Raw genomic sequence first — 12,865 nt, 5'->3', positions numbered from 1 at the left:
GTACTAAAACAAGACTATTTAGTTGTATATTACGCAATGAGGAGAAAATGGTCATTATGGTAGAGACCTTTAACTTTTCTCAGTGTGGATCTTTCCATACCAAGCCCAAAAGCTCACATGCCTATGACTCAGTGTGGGAGCAGCCAGTGCGCGCTGAGAGCTATTGCACAGACACACAAATGCATGAGAACTGCATAATACATTTAAGTTTTGGTAAAAATCTCTCTATGGAGACTCATTACATGGCACCAACTTGTTACATGTCGTCTCTGTCACACTATGCTGCTGCATGTCACCTCTGACAAAAAACAACAGAGAGATTTTATCAAGATTGAAAGGGGTGCCACACCACCTATGGCAGGAGGTGTCCCATCAGCTATTTTCTGCCACAATGAAATTAGAAATTTTCTGTAAAAATTAATGCTGGAACTTTGTGAATATTTTTTTTTTTTTAATGTGCAGCCCTGGAGTTTGGCTTGATGGCAGCAAGAGCATATTCCTAATGGAATAAGTATTTAGAACAAGCATGGAAGTTCCTATCCTTCAGAAGTTTTGTTAGTTTTTTAAACCATAATCTGGCATCCTAGAAGGAAAGAATACAGTACCATAGTATTTGGTGCTTGTGGTATTTCTACTTGTTTGCTCCGATTTGAAGAAACCAGCAGTGTTTATGACTCATGAAATTCATCAGTCAGTTAAAATACAGCTGTATGTAATTAGGAAAATGAGTTCTATTTCTGCACACTTTTTTCTCAGATTAAAAATACGTATTTTAACATGCTCTTTTATAGTGGCCAACTATACGCTGACTGCCTCTTTCAGATTATTTTGCAGATACACTTAGCTCAAGTCTGCCAGTGCTCTGAGCTGACCAGGAATACTTTAAAAGTGTTTTAGTAGTGCAAAAACCAAGCAATTAAAACCCAGTGAGAAGCTAGACACAGCCCTGATTGAAACACACCTAGTTCAGGCTTAGGAGCACACTAACTGTGGTTGTGCAGCTTCTGGTCTGCCCAGGGTACAAGAGGAATGTGCTATATTGGTGAAGATTATAAAGCCTTAAAGACTTAAGGCAATATGATTCTTAAACTTCAGTTTTCAAACAAGCAGTCTTAGTATGCTATATGAGTATTAGGGCTTTAGGAGAAGGAGGTGGCTGGTGACTTGGCTTTTCTTCTTTCCCCTCTTTTCCCTCCCTGTTTCTCCCCCTTTTTTCCCCCTTATTTTTTCCTTTTTCTCCCCCTCATCCCCCATTTTTTTCCTTTTTCTTCCTTTTTTTTTTTTTCTTCTTTTTTTTCCCCCCCTTTTTCTTAATGAGAACTGACATGGTCTGTGGAATGCTATGAACATGAACCCGGTATCTTTCCTCAGTAAAGTGCATTGTGTTAAAAGGTCTGTTTTGCTTATTTAGTTACCTTCTTGAAGACATTAATTCCTTGCGTGTAAAATTGTTATGGAAAACAGAGAGTGTTGGAATCTTCTTGTGACTGACTGAGACCTTGCCCATTTTCCTTACGCATTTTAGTGTGAAAATTAATTTTTTCCCACTAAAGTCTCCCTTAGAAACTCATTTAAGATCATGGAAATTATGTGCAAATTGTCTAATGTCTAATATTTCTTCATATACGTTTTTTGCTTTAGTGAAGAGAGGACTCACAAAGGACATAACCTGTCTGAAGGATTTTATGAACGATCCCAAGAGAGAAGAACCTCTAGTTGGTATGTGTCTTGTTTTCTAAATGGTACGTCTTTTAATTTGTAACCAAATGGATTTTGTTTTGAAGTAAAAGGTGAAATTTTAGATACTGTTTAATTTTCTGTAAATGTGTTGAATAATTTATGGGATATACCTTATCTCTTACACCTTTTAAAATTTAGTTTATTACACTGAGTGTTATAAGGGCCACCTCTTCTATAAACCTTAATTGTTAGACAACTCATTCCTGAAGGAGCCATCTTAGTAAAGAAGCTTTTCACAGATCACAGAATGGTTGCGGTTGGAAGGGACTTCTGGAGGTCATCTGCTTTTAACCCCTTACTCAAGCAGGGTCACCCAGAGCAGGTTGCCCAGGACCATGTCCAGGTGGCTTTTTAATATCTCCCAAGGTGAGATGCTCCACAACCTCTCAGGGAGACCTGTGCCAGCGCTCAGTCACTGTCACTGTCAAAGGTGTTTCATGATGTTTAGGCAGCATCTCATGTGTTTCAGTTTGTGCCCATTGCCTCTTGTCCTGTCACTGGGCACCACTGAAAGAGCTTGGCTCCCTCTTCTTTGCACCCTCCTTTCAGGTATTTATACATCCTGAAGAGATTCCCTCTGAGCCTTTTCTTCTTCAGACTAAATAGTTCCAGCTCTCCCAACCTTTCCTCATAGGAGAGATGCTCTAATCCCTTCAGCATCTTCATGGCCCTTTGTATGTCCATGTCTTGTACTGGGAAGGTGTGGCCCTACTGGTGCTGAGTAGAGAGGGTGGACCATCTTCAGCCTGCTGGCAACACTCCAATCCCAGGATACCATTAGCCTTTTTGGCCACAAGGGCCTATTGCTTGGCTCATCTTCAACTTGGTGTCCACCCAGTTCCTTTTCAACCAAGCTGCTTTCCAGCTGGTCAGACCCCACCATGTGCTGGTACCTGGACCAGTTCCTCCCCAGATATAGGACTTTGGCAATAGTTTATTTTCAGAGTTAAGATTTAGCAGTATAACACTGTAGAGGGTCTGAGATGGAGCTGAATTTCTCCATAGCAGCCTGTATGTTTTGGATTTATGACTGTGTTGATCGTATACCAGTGTTTTGGCATTTGCTGAGTAGTGCACAGCATCAAGACTCTTTTTTTCCACTCTGGGTCCCTACCCCTCATCCCTTGTGTAGGCTGGGGGGGTAGGCAAGAGACTGGGAGGGGACACAGCCAGAACAGTTGACCCAAACTGGCTAAAAGGATATTCTGTACCACATAATGTGCTCAGCAGTCACAATGAGGTAAAGAAAGAATAGGCAAGGGGAGCAGGGTTTAGCTTCCAAGGTTCAGAGACTGTCTGGGTATTGGTCTGCTTGTGGGGAGGTGACTGGTTTTCATGTGTGGTTTTTTTGCTTTTTTTCCCCTCTCTTTTTTTCACTTATTAAACTGTCTTTATCTCAACCCAGGAGTTTTCTCGGTTTGACTCTTCCTGTTTTCTCTCGATCCTGTTGAGGGGTGTGTGTGTGAGTGAGCAAACAGCTGTGTGGTGCTTGGCTGCTGGCTGGGGTCAACCCATCACAGATACACAGCACTGGAACTTAGGATAATAGGGAACAGCTGCAGGTTTTTCCTATTTGTTTTAAGCTGGTAATAAACTTGTTGCATTTAAGCTGTTCAGAGTAAAACTTTCCATGCTAGTTCTAAGCCTCAAACTTGGAGGAGTATTTCTAGGGCATAGTCTTTCTGTCATTTCTTTGAAAAATGAAGAAAATTCCCATTTTCATTCCTGTAATTCTTAAGTTTATAGAAAATTTTTAGATTATGGACTCAGTTTTGTGAAGTGATCATTGTCTTTCCTACAGGTGCTTTGTGCTATGTCGACACTGTTCAAATTATGTTTGACTAGTTTAAATGCTGTTTTTTAATACAGACATTTGTGTGGCATTTTCTGTTCTCATTCTCTAATTTGTTTGCACTTCTGCATGAATTCTCTTACATGACTGTGCTGAATGGAAGGCTCTTTCTTAGTTTATTAAACATACTGTGAAATATTTAGTTTCGGTGGGCTTGCAGATCTGCCATAGACAGTGTTTTTCCTTTCAGAATAAATGTAGCTGGTAAGTCCTATCCTTGTGATCCTGAAGACATATTGAAATTCTGAAAATGAAATACTTTATTAATTTTGGCTTTTAATGAGCAACACTGAAGAGAATACATTTGCTTATAGTACTCTATACTAAAATATAGATATTTGCAACTCTTGCTTTTACAGGTTTAGAACATGTGGTTGAAATCAGGTTTGAAGGAAGAAAAGAGCCGCATTATGAGTGCAAGCTGTGTGGGTTTAATACAGAGATGGCACCTATGATAGAACATCTTAGTGGATATAAACACAGAAGAGCATACATTGTGAGTAATTTTGATGTGTTTTGATCACAATTTCTTTATTATACTCCCCTTTTATTATTTTTTTTCCTACAAATACTTACATCAAGTTTGAAGTTTAAACCCTCATATGATAAACCACTAATGGGTCAGGTCAACATGAATAGCTATGAAGCTGTGAGCTATTGAGGAAGTGTGATCCAGCAGTGCATGTCTCTATCTGCTCAAAATCTCTTCCTAAGTGTTTTGATTAGCTCTAGGATCAGGTTCCTAGAATGTTGTGGTTCTTTCTTATTCTCAGCATGCCCATAGCATTATTGGGTATGGTACAAAGCATGTTCTTTTGGTAGCACGCTTTGCATAGTATACATTTTTTGTTTTGAAGACTACTTAAACACCTTTAACACTAAAATTTAGTTGTGTTACAGAGAAGAAGCTAGCTCATAAGATTCAAAACAATGTTTACTAGTCTTTTGGAAGCTTACCCAAAAGGCGAAATGTGCCAATTTTTAAATATTGTGATGAATTTCCATATTGACCACTTCCAGCTGTTTTTACCAACAGTCTAAAGAATTTCCTGATAAAATGAAGAGAAAGACAACAGACGTAAAAGAATGCAAAGTCTCATTTCTTAGACGAATAGCAGGAGAGCTGGAGAAGACTGAAGGATTAAAAATGTATAAGGTAAATGGAAGTAAATATGAAGTATCCAGTAACGTGTCTTTTATCAGTGCATTTATGTTTGGCCTAGTAAATTTTAAAAGTACTGCTGACAAAGCTTGTAAAATTTCTGTATGTTTCTAGCAAGTGCAGTATTAAAGTGAACTAAGACTTAAAGTTGCCCTAAAAAATCTGGGGAAAAGAACAGTAGTTTTGAAATTCCTCTGAAAAACCGAAGTCGTTTATTTTTCAGAAGTTAGGTTTCTTAGATAGAAAATGTCTAGTCCAAATTCAGTGGTCCAGAAATTTTATTACTTTACTTCAATGGTTTTTAATTTTTGAAACTTAAATTTTCTCAAATGTAATTTTTCTCTCAAATTTCATTTATATTTGTAAGACTATATGTCTATCAGATTATGGGCTTTGCTATGCTGGCATAAATAGAAGTATTTGTTCCACTTGTAAAGGCAGTTGCGGTAGAGACTTGTTAGGAAATTTTAATCAGAAAATCTAATATGAAACTATTTCTATTCCTAGATTGAAGGTTACATAAGACCAAGTACCTCACGTAAGTCTATGAATTACCTGAATATAATAGATTTAACATAACTGATATTTGGCTAATTTGAATTAGTAGTTGAACTCAAAGGGTTTGACTGATTTAAAACTTACAACTTGTAATAGCACAAAGCATTTTCAGAGATTTTCCTGGTTTTGTGAATTTGAAATGAGGGAAGAAAGTGATTGCCAGACTTGCAGTGTTTCTTAGACAGTTTTTGACTGCTTGTTTCTGGAGGTGCTATTTAATGCTTAATGATGCCAACTTGAAGAAATATGCTACCTAGTATCAGTGGGAAGGTAGGTTTGATTGAAATGAGTGAAGGTTGCATAAATCAACAGAGTTTGTCCGTGTGAATCATGCTGGAGTTGCCTACAACAACAGTGCTTTTTTTTTTTGATTGATCATTGATGGCTTCTGTGGATTGTACCTTTTAATGCTGGTCTGCAAAACAAGGTGGCAGAGACTCTTTTTGAGCTCTGTTTGTTTCTCTTGTGTAGACAAGTAATCTAGCTCAGTAATTCTCTGTCCAGAGTAAATTGACATCAGCACTTCTGTAGAACTAGCAGACATGCTCAGATATCAAACCAGAACACCAAAAAGAGCGATCCCACCGAGTCCTACAGGATATGAAGAATTGGAAGAATGGACAAGAATGAAGTCAGCTGCAAAAGTGTTGTGTCATTCAGTGTTAAGGTTTGCTATGTTTAGGTGGTAAGGGCAATATCAAGTGAATTCCAAAATAAAAATACTAATTATTTAGAAGAAAATCATGCTTACTACTTGCAGACACTTTAGGACCAGTAAGTGTTCTGTTTGCGTCATGCTTCTATTGCAATTATACAATGGAAACCCTATGATGTTGCTAATAATTCTTTTCAATTTTCTAGCCCCATCAAAGAAGAAAGCAAGGTGAGAATATAACCCCTTCAGGGGAATCAAAAGAGATTTTTTTTTCTCTCTACTTACTATAAAGATCTTGTTTTCTGTAACAAACATTGTCACATATAGGGAAATGTATACATTGTCACGTATAGGGAAAACGTATAGGAAAAATATTGTCTTTCTGCTGTACTTCTTTCTCTTGCGTAAGTTGTTCCTTTCTGCCTGCGAGGAGATAACCTGAAATAAAATTTGCTATTCAGTTTATAAGTAGCTGTGGCTTTTGAAATACTGCACTGGTTGTGCAATTCAATAGCAATCTGGTGTACTCATGCACAAAAATATTTGCAATTCAAATTTCAAGGTGTTACGACTATCTTTGGGATGTCATTGCCCAAGTAAGTTGTAGAAAAGGCACCCCTGTTCATACAGGAAGAAAAAACCCACCAGTACTTTAGTCATCTCCTTTAGCTGACCTGTAAAGAAGTTCATCAGAACTACTGGCCTCTGAGAGTCACTCAGAGTAAAGACCTTTAAGAAATATAGTATTGTAAATATGCCATAGAAAAATATATCCTCTATTGGTAAGTGATAGAAACATTGAAGATGAAATATTTTTGTTCTAGATACTATGAGTAAACCCAACTTCTTAGTAATCTTTAGAATGCATCTTAATATTTTCATTTCTTTTCTTTTAAGGTGGGAAGATGATTATAAGCATGAGGTATGTAGAAGTAGTAATTATTCTGAAAATGTCTTATGTTGTAACAGTTTCCTTATGCTTGCTTTGCATTTTTTAGAAAAAAAAAAAAAAAATTCTTATTTGGCTTCATTTGCCATTTTATTAATATTATCCCAGAAACACAATAACTGATGTAATGACCAGAGTTTTGTGTTGCTCACAGCAGAAGGGAAATGAATATGGTACATCGGGATGCTCACCCACCTTAGCTCTCAGAATTCCCCTTCAAAGTCACTGAGACTCTCAGACCTGGTGTCTGCAGACCAGGTCTCCCAGCCTGTGCCACAGTCTCCACTTCTCTGTTTTGCCCCTCTTCAGTTCAAATGTATTCTATACTGAAGGTTTGGTTTAAATATAGCTTACCTTTTTTCTAACTCAAAGCTGAAACTAAAAATCCTCCCTACTGTCTCTTCTGAATAGCACTGTGCACAAACACCGAGAACTGCCTCATTTTTTATCTTAGTGGCAGAGATTATTTTTATATCTAATGTATTCTGTGGTGGTGTTTTGCTCTTTTAGGCCTTGGGTACTATGCTACCCAAGCATGCAGGGGGGCACTTAACGTTTTTTTTAGAAGGGGTTGGTCCTGAGAGAGGAAGGCCTGGAAAAGATTGCTCTTCCTGGTATTGGAAGTAATGCAGTTCTGTTGTTAGTAGCTGCTACCTAATTGCGATCCTAATGTTATATGTTTATGACTGTGACCTAAAAATTTCTATCTTTTCTTTGTGTTGACTTTTGTTGTTGGATAAAAGATTAAAAGGTCTTGCTTTGTACAAGATGGTGCAACAAATACTGTAGTACTCAGTCTTTCGATTTTTCTTCCCCTTTCTGCAATCCAACAGAATGATCCTGTTCGGAAACAGAAAGCTCTGGAGTTCTTGGTATGTATGTAAACTGATTGTGATAAGAGTCATGCAGTTTCACCACTATGATGCAGTGAATATTGTGAAAGAGCCTCTAATTACTGATCAAACTCATTTGACTTCAACAATAATTTCTAAGTTCTATTTTAATGGACTCTGCCCTTTTGAGAAGCTAGTACAGCTAGCTAGCTCTGAGCATAATGTCAGCTCAGAACAAGTTGCTGGAGTAAATGTGAGCACTCTGCCTGTTCTCTGCATCATTCTTGCCTGTGCTGAGGAGCTGCCCTGCCAAGCAGCGTTAGGAGCACGGTGTTGGCTGCCTGGATCTAATGGGATTGCCGATAGCGCCGAATGAGAGGAGTCGCTCTGGTCTGGCTGCCTGTGCTGCAGGTTTTGGGTTTGGTTTTATGTCGTGAAAATATTCAACAGTCTGTATTCACTGTTTTACTCGTCTGCCAGATACTAAGGCCATTTCAGACACTTGTTTGAGTCTGAATTGCGTTTATAGACAAGTAGAGTGTTTTGAGATACGTGGTTCATTACCACCTGGAGAGATCTTTTTCAGTTTTTGGTGATTTTTTTTTTCTTTTTTTTCTTTTAAGCTGTGGTTACTTGTGACTGTCGGAAGAGGTAGAGAAAAAGCAAGTCTGGGGATAATCAGTAAACTTCCCAGGCTGCCTATATTCTTTTAACTTACTGTAATCATTTATAACAAAACTTTCAACTTTTTGTTACTAAAATGAAGGAATCAAAAGCATTTAATGATGGTTCTGAAGCTTACTTTTTATTTGATTTTCTACACAGACAACGTAAATTTCGGACTTGTGCCTTTCTCCATTTGCAGCAAAATGTTCATGATTGACAGTAGGGGAGTGGCAAGGTTTTGTTTTACCTTCTATCAGGCCATAGTTATATACACAATTTTACTTTTTCATACATATGTGTGTATACGTGTGTTACATATGTCTTATGTTTAAACTAATAGTATAAACTTGGCCATACCAAAATGGAAGTGTAACTTTGATCTGTTTGTGTATATGACCCTTCAGCGTCCTAATGACCAATTCGAACCGTGTTTTTCAACAGGAGACTTTTCACATCACCTCAGACTCCGAAGCAACACTTGTTGTTCATATTACACAGGAACTCACAGAAGCTTTGAAGGCCTTTTGTGAAAAGAAAGCAGCAGTAAGTAACTTAATCTTGAACAGTTGTTTTACCATTGGAAGGAAAGGAGTTGTTGAACTCACTGTGTTAACACGCTGCCAAACTGTAACAATTCAGGCATAGATCAACCCCCTTCTCCCCAGTTAAATGTATTTTAATTTTTTTGACAATTTCGAAGCACCAAATACATTAATTGCATGGTGCATTTCTATTAGTTTTCCATTGTCTTCCATCTGTTTTGGTTGTCTTTTGTATGCATTCTCCCCCTGTTTTGGGCACCATTTTGCTTCATGGTGTCTGGTTGTCATCCTTCCTTTGCAGTTGGTCCTTTGCGTGATAGCTTTTCTTCTAAGATTAATCAGGCTTTAAGTGCTGCCCAAATGTGTCACTTCTTTCTTTTCTGGGCACGTGGATAAGTCTTTCTTACTTGTGACTTGTAGCTCTGCTCGCACTTGAGAGCTTTAATCTAGTCAGACTAAGGTAGACAAAATGTTCCTGTCATTCGGTTGACCCTTACTAACTTTTGCATAAAAATGGAATACCTATAGCAAAAAATGGTCTGAAGAAGGACCAGAATCTGTACAAAAATGGCTCATCACCTCTGGCAGCTACTGGTTCGCAAAATTCAGCATGTGTTTTTCTGAAAGGTATTTCATATTGGTTTCTTAGGGATTAATAATACATTCTATGTCAGCTAAGTTATGGTAACTGCCTTTGTACAAATGCCACCACCTTTTTGAGAGCTACACTTTCAAAATATCATGCATTTGAGTATAATACAGTTCTCATGAGCTAGTTAACAATTGTTGTCATAGCTTAATCTCAGGTAGTAGCTGAGCCTTCCATTCTGCATTCCTCAACTAGAGGCAGGGTTTGCATATGTATCAGTTTTATATTTCAGGCAGGTGTTGTTGAGGGATATGGGGCAATAAGATAAAGAAATTTGAAATGGGTACCATTGTCTTCCTGAGACACTCATTCTGTTCTCCAGACATGTACCTCTTCCAAATAATACTTTTGAAACTCGTGGTTTAATGTGGTAATTGTGAACAACAGAACAACACATTCTTCTACAGAGTTTGCTATCATCTGAAGTTGTACTTTGCTACCTTTCCATGGGGAACTTACTGGTTTTGGGTTTTTTTGAATGCTCAAGATTTGAGTTTAAAAACAGACATTTTGATCTTTTGTTTTATCTAGGTTAATTATACTAACAGTCTGAGGCCACTGATGTCAATATCTCAAGGTGAATTTCCAGGAAGGAAAAGCATCCCAAACCACTATAAGCCATATGGAAAACCCAAAGGTAATTTAGACACTTTGTTCTTCTAGTTTAAGTCTACTCTTAACATTGCACAGATTGCAAAAACTTGCTTTTATGGCCAGCCATAATGCTTCTTTGCTAGAGTACTGTGTGTCTTTGCCCTCTGAGTCAGTTCAGGGTATCATTTTCTGAAGCCTTAATGACTTCAACCTTGACTGTCTAAAAGCACTTCTGTCTCACTGAATGATATTACAGCAGTAAAGGTTATTGGAAATCCAAGCAGTAACACCTGGCAGGCTTCAGTGTGAAGACTGGTGTGCCAAGGTATCTTCAAAGGAGTATTTGCCTTTCATACATTGAAAGTGAACGTACCAGTACCGCTGAGGGATAAAATAAGAAATTTTTAGCTTGTTCCCTTAGACTGCTGGCCTTCTAAGTAGTTGTCCCCCTGTACTTCCCATAAATCTTAGGATGAAAAGAAGCTCAGTAAGAAAGGACATAAGATGAGCTGCAAAAGTAGAGCTTTGGCAACTTTTTGGTCAGCTGTATTTCTAAAGGATTTAAAGACTTAAATTTTGTAAAACTTTTTTTTTTTTTTTTTTCCCCTGCAAACTGCATAACTGATAAGAAAACAAGCACTGACAGGGAATTTTATGATTTAAGCTTACCCATTTTATTTCCTGTCCACAATGGATTAAGAGCACATGTGCTACCACCATGTGTCAATCAGGTGTGAACTTCTTGAGAGATGCTAACTTTACTATTTATATATACTGTTTGTGGATCCTGTTCTCCATGAACTCTCTTAGGTACACGTTACTTTAGAGGTCTTCAAACGGCCTGGTTGATTTTCAAGATGCTTTGACAGTAAAGCATAATAGAATTCAGATGATGTATTAGTTCAAGTGATTAATTGGTTTGAGTCAGTTGTTCCCCTCTTATTATTCTGTAATTTCATTCAGCTTCACAGATGCAAAGAAAGAATGCTGATGTTTGCTAACACAGTAAATATGCTCTAAACACCATATATATAGTCAGACAAAACCCAAAGGTTTATACCGAGTTTATTTTGCAAACAGTTACACCAGTTGCATTTAACAAATCAGTAGTGCCCTTTGTTTGTTCATTCAGGAAATAACTGGAATCAAGGTCTTTTGTCTCAGTATGAAGAGCATTCTGCAGATGCTTCTTTTGCCCCTGCCAACTCATACAGTTACCAAACAGATGATGGATCATCTTCCTGCGAACTGGGATCTAATGACTTTGCAATGATGTCTGCACTCAGGGACTCTTTTGCTCTTCAGACTGGAAGTCCTGCCAGTGGTATCAGCGAGTGGCTGAGACAGTTCAGCCGATCTGCTTCTGGCAGTAATTCAGCTGGTGGGGCCTCTTCCTATGAGACAAGTCCAGTGAGTGAGTACTCAGCAGAATACATGTCCAATGATGTGCATGGAAATAAGATCCCTGTTAACAGAGTCTCTTATGGTGGGGAAAGTACAAATTGGAGGAATCAACAAGCATGTTCAAAAGCAAGAAGTTTAAGTGATCAAGGATTACCCTATCCCAATTCTTCTGCCTCATATCCTTCATCTGGAAGATATCCCACAAACTATCCTTCACAAAGCTGTTCCTCTTACGGGAATGATGAGTCTGTGAATACTTGTACCTCTGCAAATACTGCTCCTTCAGGAAGAGGTGGCTCCAGGTGGAGCGAGGACTCAAGGTGGAATGAGGACTCTCGATGGGATGAGAACTCTAGGTGGAACCAGAGCTCTAGCTGGAACCAGGAGTCTAGCTGGAGCAAGGAATCTAGCTGGAGCCAGGAATCTAGGTGTCAAGGATTCAGGCATCAGAAGTCAGGCTACAGGAGTGACTGGGGTTCACATCAGTACTCGTTTTCCGGCAGTGGTTCATACAGGGATTACCAGCAATTCAGAAGCTCAGATAAGATGTTTGATGAAGATGCTGTTGGTCTTACTCCCAACATTTTGAATAGACTGCAAGGAAAAGATATACCTACAATGACCAGGATGCTCAAGCAGTTGGCTCCGTATTATCCAGCACTTCAAAGTAAGTTTGTGATTAGTTTTCATGTAAAATGAGTTACATCAACATAGTTGCTTTAACATAAGCAGGAGACTGCGTGTTGCAGAGATAGCGCACTCCATTCAGAAGAGTCGAGTTAATTTTGCTCAACATTTGTATCAGTTGAAGAATGCTGTTAATTGGCTTTCTGAGGAGACTTTGTCTCTTCACAACTAAGCAGAGCTGTGAGTGGGAGGAAATTTTGATAGCACAAAAATTTCCTGAATTGGAAGGTTTGTCCTAGGTCATCTTGGTAGCTGGCATCTCATGTCAGGATCAGAGTTTGTACTGTTTGGGTAACAGCTATGGGGAGAGCATGTATTGGCATAAAGAAAAAAATACTGGTATGTGTGCAGAACCAAACTTGGATGGCATTATAATATTGAAAATACTCCACATGGATCTAACACATTGGGATGATAAAAAAGAAATGTTATCAAAGAGCTGGTTTGTTATATGACAAACTGTTTTTTCCAGTCATTGCAAAAGTATTCCGTAGTGTTAAAAACAGTGATACACTATTCAAAATAAAAGATCCTCCTTTGGAAATAGATTGTAAGAGGGATTTAAAGAGAGTTG

The 12,865-nt window shown here is 38.3% G+C and overlaps 1 protein-coding gene across 1 annotated transcript in view; it reads left to right on the top strand.

The window, feature by feature from the left end:
- Nucleotides 1-12,865, top strand: part of LOC106885917 — a 32,343-nt gene that overhangs the window by 17,567 nt on the left and 1,911 nt on the right. The window contains exons 7-16 of the mRNA XM_014938440.1: nucleotides 1,642-1,719; nucleotides 3,952-4,088; nucleotides 4,629-4,748; nucleotides 5,262-5,292; nucleotides 6,174-6,195; nucleotides 6,865-6,889; nucleotides 7,750-7,788; nucleotides 8,857-8,958; nucleotides 10,138-10,243; nucleotides 11,333-12,271. Of these exons, the coding sequence (XP_014793926.1) occupies nucleotides 1,642-1,719; nucleotides 3,952-4,088; nucleotides 4,629-4,748; nucleotides 5,262-5,292; nucleotides 6,174-6,195; nucleotides 6,865-6,889; nucleotides 7,750-7,788; nucleotides 8,857-8,958; nucleotides 10,138-10,243; nucleotides 11,333-12,271 (1,599 nt within the window). The remainder of the gene's footprint in view (nucleotides 1-1,641; nucleotides 1,720-3,951; nucleotides 4,089-4,628; nucleotides 4,749-5,261; nucleotides 5,293-6,173; nucleotides 6,196-6,864; nucleotides 6,890-7,749; nucleotides 7,789-8,856; nucleotides 8,959-10,137; nucleotides 10,244-11,332; nucleotides 12,272-12,865) is intronic.

The sequence above is a fragment of the Calidris pugnax genome, unplaced genomic scaffold (assembly GCF_001431845.1).
Source record: "Calidris pugnax isolate Ruff unplaced genomic scaffold, ASM143184v1 scaffold13, whole genome shotgun sequence".
Taxonomy (NCBI): Eukaryota; Metazoa; Chordata; class Aves; order Charadriiformes; family Scolopacidae; genus Calidris; species Calidris pugnax.
This window is presented reverse-complemented; position numbering and strand designations above follow the sequence as displayed.